Source organism: Mobula hypostoma, chromosome 20 (assembly GCF_963921235.1).
Source record: "Mobula hypostoma chromosome 20, sMobHyp1.1, whole genome shotgun sequence".
In the NCBI taxonomy this organism is placed as follows: domain Eukaryota; kingdom Metazoa; phylum Chordata; class Chondrichthyes; order Myliobatiformes; family Myliobatidae; genus Mobula; species Mobula hypostoma.
Window position 1 is genome coordinate 53130029 of NC_086116.1, and position 13154 is coordinate 53143182.

At 42.7% G+C, this 13154-nt stretch overlaps 1 protein-coding gene across 2 annotated transcripts in view; it reads left to right on the plus strand.

The window, feature by feature from the left end:
• The window catches only part of LOC134359534 (src substrate cortactin-like), an 87604-nt gene that overhangs the window by 50133 nt on the left and 24317 nt on the right, over positions 1-13154 (plus strand). For both annotated transcript variants that reach the window (XM_063072937.1, XM_063072938.1), the window contains exons 6-8: positions 5268-5322; positions 9239-9349; positions 12605-12715. In XM_063072937.1, coding sequence (XP_062929007.1) covers positions 5268-5322; positions 9239-9349; positions 12605-12715 — 277 coding nt within the window. The remainder of the gene's footprint in view (positions 1-5267; positions 5323-9238; positions 9350-12604; positions 12716-13154) is intronic.

Below are 13154 nucleotides of genomic sequence, written 5' to 3' on the forward strand. Positions count from 1 at the left end.
CTCAAGCAGTGGTGGATGCTCCAAGGTCAAAGGATCTGTCACGTTTGCTTGTTTAGGATCTGTTAACTAATACAACAGGCTCCTGCTAAACCTGTCTACTGTGTTCCATCTCTTGAACTTATCGCTCAAGATCAGGAAGAAATGGCATTGGACAAAGCAGTGTGATGTGGCCTTTCAAAAGGCAATGTAAATGGTGACGTCAGACACTGTACTCACACATTATGATCCACGTCATCTGGTGAAGCTTGCCTTTGATGCCTTGCTTTCTGGTATACAGTAGTTGCAGTCATGTCACATGTTATCAGTGATGGAAGTGAATGCCTTTTCGCCTTTGCATCATGTTTCCTTACTGCTGCAGAGAAGAATTATGCACAGAATGACAGAGGCCCTGAGTCTGGTTTGATGTGTAAAATGTTTCAACCAGTACTTGTATGGCAGAGAGTTTATCCTCATTACTGATCATCAACCACAAGTGTCCATTTTCAATCCACAGAAGGGTATTCTACCTCTGATTCTTGGAGGACACAATTACAAGATCAAATTCAGGAGGGCAACTAATCATGAAAATGTTGATGAATTGTTTCATTTACCCTTGGAAAAGGAAATACCTAAAACATTTACAAAAAAAGGGCACTCCTTTTGAGATATTCTCCCTCATGCAAATTGAAAGTCTCCTTATTTCAGTGGAGATAATCCAAAGGAAAACCAGAAAAGACCCCACACTGTCTCAGGTCTATATGGCCACCCAAAATGGCTTGAGTATGCACCAGAAACTCCAGTTCCCCCATTTTTACCAACACCAGCATGAACTTGCCCTTATCGGGGGTTTCTTTATGTGGGGATTGAGAGTTATTCTACCATCCAAGCAGAGAGCTAAAGTGTTTGAAGAGCTGCATGCTGGTCATCTGGGCATGCAGGCTTAGTTAAAATGAAAGTGTTGGCTCGAAGTTTGTAAGGATAGAAGTTTGTAAGTTTGCCTGGGATAGAACTGCAGATAGAGCTCTCTCTCTCTCTCTCTCTCTCTAAAATAATAATAATAATAATAAATAAGTAAATCAATTACAGTATATGTATATTGAATTAAAAAAAAACATAGAAAACCTACAGCACAATACAGACCCTTCAGCCCACAATGCTGTGCCGAATATGTACTTACTTTAGAAATTACCCAGGGTTACCCATAGCCCTATATTTTTCTAAGCTCCATGTACGTATCCAGGAGTCTTTTAAAAGACCCTATCATATCTGCCTCCACCACTGTCGCCGGCAGCCCATTCCATGCACTCACCACTCTCTACGTAAAGAAATTACCCCTAACATCTCCTCTGTACCTACTTCCAAGCACCTTAAAACTGTGTCCTCTTGTGCTAGCCATTTCAGCCCTGGGAAAAAGCCTCTGACTATCCACATGATCAATGTCTCTCATCATCTTATACACCTCTGTCAGGTCACCTCTCATCCTCCGTCGCTCCAAGGAGAAAAAGCCGAGTTCACTCAACCTATTCTCATAGGGCATGCTCCCCAAACCAAACAACATCCTTGTAAATCTCTTCTGCACCCTTTCTATAGTTTTCACATCCTTCCTGTAGTGAGGTGACCAGAACCGTACTCCAAGTGGGGTCTGACCAGGGTCCTATATAGCTGTAACATTACCTCCCAGCTCTTGAACTCAGTCCCACAGTTGATGAAGGCCAATACACTGTATGCCTTCTTAAGCACACAGTCAACCTGCATAGCAGCTTTGAGTGTCCTATGGACTCAGACCCCAAGATCCCTCGGATCCTCCACACTGCCAAGAATCTGACCATTAATACTATATTCTGCCATCATATTTGACCTACCAAAGTGAACTTCCGGTTAGGAAGTCGAGGATTCCATTGCAGAGGGAGGTACAGAGGCCCAGGTTCTGTAACTTCTCAATCAGGATTATGGGAATGATGGTGTTAAATGCTGAGCTATAGTCAATGAACAGCATCCTGACATAGGTGTTTGTGTTGTCCAGATGGTCTAAAACCATGTGAAGAGCCATTGAGATTGCATCTGCTGTTGACTTATTGCAGCAATAGGCAAATTGCAATGGGTCAGTTTAGTCATGACCAACCTTTCAAAGCTTTTCATCACTGTAGATGTGAGTGCTACCAGGCGATAGTCATTGATGCAGCTCACATTATTCTTCTTAGGCACTGGTATAACTGTTGCCTTTTTAAAGCAAGTTGGTACTTCCACCTGTAGCAGTGAGAGGTTGAAACTGTCCTTAAATACTCCCGCCAGTCGGTTGGCACAGGTTTTCAGAGCCTTACCAGCTACTCCATCGGGACCTTCCGCCTTGCGAGGGTTCACCCTCTTTAAGAACAGCCTAGCATCGCATCGGTTGATTATATCAAAACTCCGTTCCTGCTACATTGAACACTCACCAATATGCTCACCAAAAGAACTGCACCTGGTCCTGACATTCCGAGAAAACAATGATATTTGTGTCAGAATACACTTTCTGGATTTCAGCATTCAACACTCTTGTCCCACAGACGCTGGTGAGCAAACTTCTACTCCTCTGTCTAAATGCACTGGTGTGCAACTGGGGGTTGGACTTCCTAGTGAACAGACTTCAGAGAATCAGGATGCTCAGCTGTGCCTCCCTCCTTATCATCTTTAACATGTATGCCCCAGGGATTATGCTGAGCCATTGCTGTACACTCTGTTCACACATGACTGCACGGTCAAACATCTGAGTAATCACATTGTCAAGTTCATCAACAGTGTTGGGGCTCATCACCAACAAATCTGAGACGGCCTTCAGAGAGGAGGTGGAAGAGCATGAGGCCTGGTGCCAGGCAAAGAACCGCTTCCTCATGTCAACAAGGCAAAGGAGATGATTATCAACTTCAGGAAAAATTCACACCACTCTTATCACACCCCCATCTTTACATCAGCGTCACAGCAGTGGGAACTACAAGCTGTTTCTTACTCCTGGAAGTGTGCATCTTACATAACCTTTCATGGTCCCAAAACACATCCTACAGAGTCAGGAAAGCTCACCAACACCTCTACTTTCGGAGGAGGTTGAAGAGAGCTGGACTACACACATTCATTCTCAAACCATTCTGCTGATGTACAGTAGAGAGCATCCTAGCAAGCTGTATCACTGCTTGGTATGGAAACTGCACTTCTACAACGGGTAATCAAAACTAACACATCACCAGCACCAGCCTTCCTGCTATCGAGGACATACAGTATGAACAGAAAGGTGGTGGAAAAGTACCAGTAACTTTATGAAAGATCCCACCCACCCTGCTCATGGATTGATTATTCCACTTCCATCAGGGAAGAGGCTATGTAACATCCACGAGGACAACCGGACTCAAAAACAGTTATTTTCCCCAAGCAGTAAGGCTGATTAACCCCTCCACCCACTAACCCACCCCTCCAAGCCTCCCCCCCACCACCACTTTATCATTTCCTGTCAAGTCAGCTCTGTGCCTAGCGTCACTTTATGGACATAGAGTACGATCTACGTATATACAGTAAGCTATCTTATGTAGTTACAGTATATTTATTGTGTTTTATTATGATTATTATTGTGTTCTTTATCTTTTGTTTTTTTTTTGTGCTGTATCAGATCCAGAGTAACAATAATTTTGTTTTCCTCTACACTTGAAGCTTGAATTTTGTAACTTTTTTGGAACATTATAGAGGGAGATTTACTTTTTTGCAGGTATTTCCTATCATTTCACTTGTGCTAACCCAAGCCTGGGGGTGTTTGACAGGACAGTCAGAAAGGATGGTTTACTGTGTATCTAACCATTGCTAAGCCTACTCTGGACACGTTTGATAAGGCATGTTGGGAGACCTTTATTCTGTAGCAATGTGACTTTAATTTTGTATATGAAAATTAAATTATGCACAAGGCAACACAGGATTGAAGTTTACAGATATTTACAGTGCAGTGCAACACAGTTCACTGGGGCTGGATTCCTTTTTTTAATACATTTATTAAATCAAACCAAAGCACAGAATTCCAAATGTAATATAAATATATGTCATCAAAAGGTACAAAGACATTGCTTCCTATCAGTAGGTCGTTCCTGCATTTGTGAATGGATTAGTCAGTGTAACCAGTCCCCCGTTATACTCCTCATTTATTGGTTAGGATGGAGTGGTTTGATTGTTCAGGAACATTTAATGGTACATTATTGGAAGACTCTCGATATAATCCATGCTGTACCTGTCCTGGTTGTGTTTAGTAGAACAGCCTCAGCCTGTACAGAGTAGAAACATAAATACCAATTTGTGTTAATACGCAAACACAAGGAAATCTGCAGATGCTGGAAATTCAAGCAACACACATCAAAGTTGCTGGTGAACGCAGCAGGCCAGGCAGCATCTCTAGGAAGAGGTACAGTCGATGTTTCAGGCCGAGACCCTGCGCCAGGACTAACTGAAAGAAGAGCTAGTAAGAGATTTGAAAGTGGGAGGGGGAGGGGGAGATCCAAAATGATAGGAGAAGACAGGACGGGGAGGGATGAAGCCATGAGCTGGACAGGTGATTGGCAAAAGGGATATGAGAGGATCATGGGACAGGAGGCCCAGGGAGAAAGACAAGGGGGTGGGGGGAAACCCAGAGGACGAACATTGACTTCTCTAACTTCCGCTAATGCCCACCTTCCCCTCGTACCCCATCAGTTATTTATTTATATACACACATTCTTTCTCTCTCTCTCCTTTTTCTCCCTCTGTCCCTCTCACTATACCTCTTGCCCATCCTCTGGGTTTTCCCCCCCTCCCCCTTTTCTTTCTCCCTGGGCTTCCTGTCCCATGATCCTCTCATATCCCTTTTGCCATTCACCTGTCCAGCTCTTGGCTCCATCCCTCCCCCTCCTGTCTTCTCCTATCATTTCACATCTCCCCCTCCCCCTCCAACTTTCAAATCCCTTACTAACTCTTCCTTCAGTTAGTCCTGACGAAGGGTCTCGGCCTGAAACGTCGACTGCACCTCTTCCTAGAGATGCTGCCTGGCCTGCTGTGTTCACCAGCAATTTTGATGTGTGTAATTTGTATTAATATTCTGGATTGAATGTTGTAACAATGTAAGATCATTAGGCAGTGATGTTATGGACAGAATGTGAGCAGTTTGAGATGAAAGATAGGAAAAGAAGGTGGAGGAAGCAATTGGTTCAATAGTCCATTCTATGGTTCAATGTTTGGTCCTCTAGGTTGACTTGTTACAGATAATTTCCATGTTAGCTCAGTCTTCTCACTCTCTCTTTCAGTCAGCCGTGGGATATGAGTACAAAGGAGAAGTGGACAAGCATGCTTCACAAAAAGGTAAACCACCGTCTTTCTTCCTTTTAAAGAGGGAAAATCAAATTCAAATACCGGATCGGATACATGTCGGCATTCTTAATATGGTGTGTTATTCCCTGTATTTATCCAGGGATATGATACTGTCTGTTTACTTGGTGGGATATGATATTCTTTCTACTTATCCAGGTGTATGATATTCTCTATATTCACCCAGGTGTATGTGTTATTTCTTCATTTTCCCAGGGTTGTATATTATTATATGTTTGTTTACCCAGAGCTGTGACTCTCACTGTATTTATTGAATGCTGTGATACTCTGCATATTCAAGGTAATTTAGGATTAACAGAGCAGAAAGCTCAAGAAGGGATCGCAAAGTATGGCCAAGTGAATAGGAATTGATATGGGAGGTGAGGGGAGTAATGAATCAAAAGTATTATATATGAATGCACGGAGTATAAGAAATAAAGTGGATGAGCTTGAGGCTCAGTTGGAAAATGGCAAGTACGATGATGTGGGAATAACAGAGACATGGCTTCAAGTGCACAGGGCCTGGGAAATGAATATTCAAGGGTATACGTCCTATCGAAAGGACAGACTGATGGGCAGAGGGGGTGGGGTGGCTCTGTTGGTGAGGAATGATATTCAGTCCCTTGCGAGGGGGGGCATAGAATCAGGAGACGTAGAGTCAGTATGGATAGAACTGAGAAATTCTAAGGGTAGAAAGACCCTAATGGGAGTTATCTGCAGGCCCCCAAACAGTAGTCTGGATGTAGGGTGCAAGTTGAATCAAGAGTTAAAATTGGCATGTCGCAAAGGTAATGCTACAGTTGTTATGGGGGATTTCAACATACAGGTAGACTGGAGGAATCAGGTTGGTACTGGACCCCAAGAAAGGGAGTTTGTGGAGTCCCTCCGAGATGGATTCTTAGAACGGCTTGTACTGGATCCTACCAGAGAGAACGCAATTCTAGATTTAGTGTTGTGCAATGAACCGGATTTGATCAGGGACCTCGAGGTAAAGGAGCCATTAGGAGGTAGTGACCATAATATGATAAGTTTTAATCTACAATTTGAGAGGGGGAAGGGAAACTCGGAAGTGTCAGTATTACAGTTGAACAAAGGGAACTATGGTGCTATGAGGGAGGAGCTGGCCAAAGTTCAATGGAACAATACCCTAGCAGGGATGACAGTGGAACAGCAATGTCAAGTGTTTCCTTGAATAATGCGGAAGGTGCAGGATCAGGTCATTCCAAAGAGGAAGAAAGGTCCTAAGGGGAGTAAGGGGAGGCCGTGGCTGACAAGGGAAGTAATAGACAGTATAAAAATAAAAGAGAAGAAGTATAACATAGTAAAGACGAGTGGGAAACCGGAGGATTGGGAAACTTTTAAAGAGCAACAGAAGGTAACTAAAAAGGCAATACGCGGAGAGAAAATGAGGTACGAAGGTAAACTAGCCAAGAATATAAAGGAGGATAGTAAAAGCTTCTTTAGGTATGTGAAAAGGCAAAAAATAGTTTCGACCAAAATTGGGCCCTTGAAGACAGAAGCGGGTGAATTTATTATGGGGAAAAAGGAAATGGCAGACGAGTTGAACAGGTACTTTGTATCTGTCTTCACTAGGGAAGACACAAACAATCTCCCAGATGTAATAGTGGCCAAAGGACCTAGGGTAAAGGATGAATTGAAGAAAATTTATATTAGGCAGGAAATGGTGTTGGATAGGCTGTTGGGTATGAAGGCTGATAAGTCCCCGGGACCTGATGGTCTGCATCCCAGGGTACTTAAGGAGGTGGCTTTAGAAATCATGGACGCATTGGTAATCATTTTCCAATGTTCTATAGATTCAGGATCAGTTCCTGTGGATTGGAGGGTGGCTAACGTTGTCCCTCTCTTCAAGAAGGGAGGAAGAGAGAAAACAGGGAATTATAGACTGGTTAGCCTGACGTCGTTGGTGGGAAAGATGCTGGAGTCAATTATAAAAGATGAAATTACGACACATCTGGATAGCAGTAACAGGATTGGTCCGAGTCAGCATGGATTTACGAAGGGGAAATCGTGCTTGACTAATCTTCTGGACTTTTTTTGAGGATGTAACTATGAAAATGGACAAGGGAAAGCCAGTGGATGTAGTGTACCTGGACTTTCAGAAAGCCTTTGATAAAGTTCCACATAGGAGATTAGTGGGCAAAATTAGGGCACATGGTATTGGGCGCAGAGTACTGACATGGATTGAAGATTGGCTGGCTGACAGAAAACAAAGAGTAGTGATTAACGGGTCCCTTTCGGAACGGCAGGCAGTGACCAGTGGGGTACCACAGGGTTCAGTGCTGGGACCACAGTTGTTTACAATATGTATTAATGATTTAGATGAGGGAATTAAAAGTAACATTAGCAAATTTGCTGATGACACAAAGCTGGGTGGCAGTGTGAAATGTGAGGAGGATATTATGAGAATGCAGGGTAACTTGGACAGGCTGGGTGAGTGGGCAGATGCATGGCAGATGCAGTTTAATGTGGATAAATGTGAAGTTATCCACTTTGGTGGTAAGAACAGGAAGGCAGATTATTATCTAAATGGAGTCAAGTTAGGAAAAGGGGAAGCACAATGAGATCTAGGTGTTCTTGTACATCAGTCACTGAAAGCAAGCATGCAAGTACAGCAGGCAGTGAAGAAAGCTAATGGCATGCTGGCCTTCATAACAAGGGGAATTGAGTATAAGAGCAAAGAGGTCCTTCTGCAGATGTACAGGGCCCTGGTGAGACCACACCTGGAGTACTATGTGCAGTTTTGGTCTCCAAATTTGAGGAAGGACATTCTTGCTATTGAGGGAGTGCAGCGTAGGTTCACAAGGTTAATTCCCGGGATGGCGGGACTGTCATATGTCGAAAGATTGGAGCGACTGGGCTTGTATACTCTGGAATTTAGAAGGCTGAGAGGGGATCTTATTGAAACATATACGATTATTAGGGGATTGGACACGCTGGAGGCAGGAAGCATGCTCCCACTGATGGGTGAGTCCAGAACCAGAGGCCACAGTTTAAGAACAAGGGGTAGGCCATTTAGAACGGAGTTGAGGAAAAACTTTTTCACCCAGAGAGTGGTGGATATATGGAATGCTCTGCCCCAGAAGGCTGTGGAGACCAAGTCTCTGGATGCTTTCAAGAAAGAGATGGATAGAGCTCTTAAAGATAGCGGAATCAAAGGTTATGGGGATAAGGCAGGAACTGGATACTGATTGTGGATGATCAGCCATGATCACAGTGAATGGCGGTGCTGGCTCGAAGGGCCGAATGGCCTACTCCTGCACCTATTGTCTATTGTCTCACCCTGAAATGTTGACTGTACTCTTTTCCATAGATTCTGCCGAGCCTGTGGAGTTCCTCCAGCATTTTGTGTATGTTGCTTGGGCCATATTCACTACTTTTTGTAGTATTTTCCATTCAAGGGCATTGGTGTTTACATACCAGGCTGTGATGCAGCCAATCAATATACTCTCCAGAACACATCTGTCGAAGTTTGTCAACGTTTTAGATGCCCATGCCAAATCTTCGCAAACTCCTAAGGAACTAGAGCCATTATTGTGCTTTCTTCATAAATACACTTGTGTGCTGGACCCAGGGCAGAGCTTCTGAAATGATAACCCTGAGAAATTGCTGATCCTCTCCGCCTGTGATGAGGACTGGTTCATGGAGCTCCAATTTCTTCCTCTCAAAGTCAATAATCGTCTTGCTGACATTGAGCGAGATGTTCCTGTTGTGGAACCACTCAGCCAGATTTTCAATCTCCTTCTATGTTGTTTTGTTACCACCTTTGATCAATATTGCGGTTTATCATTTGTATTTACTAGGGGATGCAATACGATCTTTATTTGCCAGGTGGTGTGGTATTCCCTATACTTACCCAAACTTGATATATTATAACTTTCTTCTCTCTTAGATTATGCCAAAGGATTTGGTGGCAAATATGGAGTGGAAAGGGAGAAGGTGGATAAATCTGCTGTGGGATACGACTACAAGGGAGCAACGGAGAAACACGACTCCCAGAAAGGCATGTCCATCAGGCGGATATCCTTCCCGCTCACACACAATGCTCTCTCTTAAGAATATATGAGATTATTTCATAGGAAGATTTGTGGGTTCATCATTTGCTGAAGACTTTTCATGGCTGATCCACATTTGAGGTTAAAGGTGGGGGATTTAAAGGTGAAGTGAGAGGCACTTTTTTTTTTACCCAGAGTGGTAGGTGCCTGGAATAGATGACCAAGGATAGTGGTGAAATCAGGCAATTTCGTGGATTTTAAGAGGAAGAGATTTACAAATGACTACGAGGGTATGCAGGGATATGAATGATACGTGGGAGGAGTACATTTAATATAAATTAACATGAAGACTGGCATAATATCATGGACTGAATGGCCTGTCCATGCGGATTTGTTCTATGTTATGTAAAGGTGAAGTGAGGGTCTTTTTAATGATTTTTGTACCAGTCCATTAACTTTCATGTACATCTTTACTCTTTCTGGTCCTTCATGGTTTTCAGTCCCTCAGCATTTAGAAAACAGATTAATCAATTTTTAATTTATGGCCTCACATTTCCTAATTTAAGCTACATTTGCCACAGCTTTGCCCACTCACTCCAGAGATCAATTCCCTTTTTCAACTTTCTCCTCCCACCTACTCTATTTACCTGCCACTGAATACAGTATCATCAAGAAACTTGGGTATATTGTTCTCTATTGCCTTATCAGTCTTTTATAAATTTAATTAAAAGTTATGCAAGTAATGAATACACCAGGATATACCATGACTCACATCTATTTGATATGAGTACATTATTGTTAGCCAATTCTTTCCTATCCCCCTAAACAAATTCCTTATCCTAGCTAATAGGATTCCTTTCAGTTCCATTATTGCCAGAAGTCTCTTACTTGGAACTTTGTTGATTATATCCTTGTAGTCTATGTGAATAGCATCCATTTTCTTCAAAATAACATACAGATACTGGAAATCTTAAATAAAAATAGAAATGTTGGGAACCGCACAGTTGATCAGCCAGTATCTGTGGAAAACATTTTAGATTAGATTAGATTATGAGGACTCGCAGTCCTCTTTTATTGTCATTTAGTAATGCATGCATTAAGAAATGATACAATGTTTTTCCAGAATGATATCACAGAAACACATGATAAACCGGCTGAAAAACTGACAAAAACCACATAATTATAACATATAGTTACAACAGTGCAAAGCAATACCGTAATTTGATAAGAACAAACCATGGGCACGGTAAGAAATCTCAAAGTCTCTCGAAAGTCCCATCATCTCACGCAGACAGTGAGCCTCCAGCGCTGCAAACTTGCCGATGCAGCATCCTGGAAGCATCCGACCACAGTCCAACTCCGAGTCTGTCCGAAAACTCTGAGCCTCCGACCAGTTCTCCAACACCGAGCACCGAGCGCTTTGACCCCGGTCCCAGCAACAGGCAGTAGGCAAAGCTGAGGATTTGGGGTCTTCCCCTCCGGAGATTCTCGGTCGCACAGTAGCAGCGGCAGCGAAACGGGCATTTCAGAAGTTTCTTCAGGTGTTCCTCCGTGCTTATCACGACTGTCTCCATCAAATCAGGACTGTGCACGGCCCCCTAGTTAACACATACGATATCTTTCGGAACAGCCGCGCGCGCTGCATCGTGCTGCCATCTTCTCCTCCCTCCTTTCTTTCACAAAGCTACTCCTCTTTCAGCACTTTGGATAGTTCCTCTAAGAGATTTAACAAAGTTTACTCTTTCCAAGACCATATAATTACTCTAGATCAATACTAATATGTTCCAGTGCTTACTTTATCCTTAATAAGTATGTTGTGGCTTCCTCCCAAATGACGTCACTTGCAATAGGCATTTATTCCTTCGTTTTTCTTTCTTACCATTAATTATGTAATTATATATTTGGATTGATATTGGCAACTTTTTACTCCAAAGGTTTATGGATCAAGAGAGTCTTTGAAAGTTATGACTAATGCAGCAACAGTACTTAGTTCAATGTACAATGTTACCCTTTGTGAGAAATTTGTAGTGACGATAAATTTGCTTTGAGGGGTGGGGATTTAGGGCATATTTTTATAATTCTTTGATAGTTCAGTGCCGAGTGTGAGATACTTAGCTTTGTAAACAGTGACATTGATATAACAATTAGAAAGTAAGACTAAACCCCTTATTAATCTCCAATCAGGTCTGCGCTGGAGTGTTATGAATAATTTAAGAAGGATAACAATATCTAGAAATTAATACAAAAAGAGATTATCAGAATGATACCAAGAATGACAGATCTTCTGGGGAAGCTGGAATAGGTTAGAGGAACCTTAGAAAAGATACTCTAAATTATGGGGTAAACACGAGGAATTCTGCAGATGCTGGAAATTCAAGCAACACACGTCAAATTTGCTGGTGAACGCAGCAGGCCAGGCAGCATCTCTACGAAGAGGTACAGTCAACGGTTTCGGGCGGAGACCCTTCGGCAGGCTGACGAAGGGTCTCGGCCCGAAACGTCGACTGTATCTCTTCCTAGAGATGCTGCCTGGCCTGCTGCGTTCACCAGCAAATTTGATGTGTGTTGCCTAAATTATGGGGTAACTGTTACTTCTGGAATATGGAAGTTTAGGCACAAAAGGGACAAACATGAAAACATCAGCAAAATAAGTAGAGGAGGAATGATGAGGAATGTCTTCATACCAAATGTTTTTTTTAGATTTAAGTGAGCTACCAGAAAGCTGTAGAATCTGTTCCCAACAGTAAAATATCAAGAGACTTAGACAGGAATAACTAACAAGGTAATAGAGAAAAATCTGGGATGTGAATACAACTCTTAGAGTTCCAGTGGCTTACTGTGTAAGATACTCTCAGTGTTCCCCTTGGCACAGCTTTCTCTTATTCATCTGGAAAAGCTGGTAGCTGGGGTCTGGGGTTAAACTGGGGGGATGGGGAGGGCAGGAGGGAAGGGATTTTCTCTAGATGCTCTGATGATCTTTGGTGGGAGTACAGAAATATCATAAACACCTTAGAAAATAGGCTGAAATAAAGCTGTATGTACAGTATTTATCTGGAGGGTATTTGGGGTGAGACTCACTCAGATTCTCCAGGACCTTGTCCTTTCTTTATTCATCTGGGGATTGTTTTTTTTTATTTATCAGGGTTGGGGAAGGAGCTGTAAAACTCAGTATCTACTCACTATACTTTCTATTTACCAGGAGATGTAACATTGCTGGTATTTACCCAGGGTGGAAATCATGTGAAAATCTTTTTCTCCCTTAGATTATGCCAAAGGATTTGGTGGCAAATATGGAGTAGAAAAGGAGAGGGTGGATAAATCTGCTGTGGGATACGACTACAAAGGTCTGACTGAGAAACACGAGTCACAGAAAGGTATGTTCATTAAACGCACTCTCTGCCCATGTGACGAGGCAGTCAATTTCACACAAGGTAATGCTTTGCAAACTTACTCCCTCTCCACCTCTCATACAGTACGGCATCTTGTATCTCCACCTCTCTTCCCCTCCATCCCATTCACTCAGGATAGTAATTTGCAATCCCACTCCTCATCCCAATCTCAAATATCATGGTATCTTATTATCCTACCCATATCTCAACCACATACCACTTCACCCATAAAGGATGATGTCTTGTAATCCTCCTGTCTCCATCCCACTGAGGAAGAATGGCATCTTGCAATCCTAATTCCCCACCCAACCTGTCCTTCATACACTTTTACTGGATAGTGTTTCATCACCTTGCTTTTCTGATCTTCATACACTAGACAGTTCCTTACAATCCCTCGATCCCTAACCACATAAAGATATTCTTT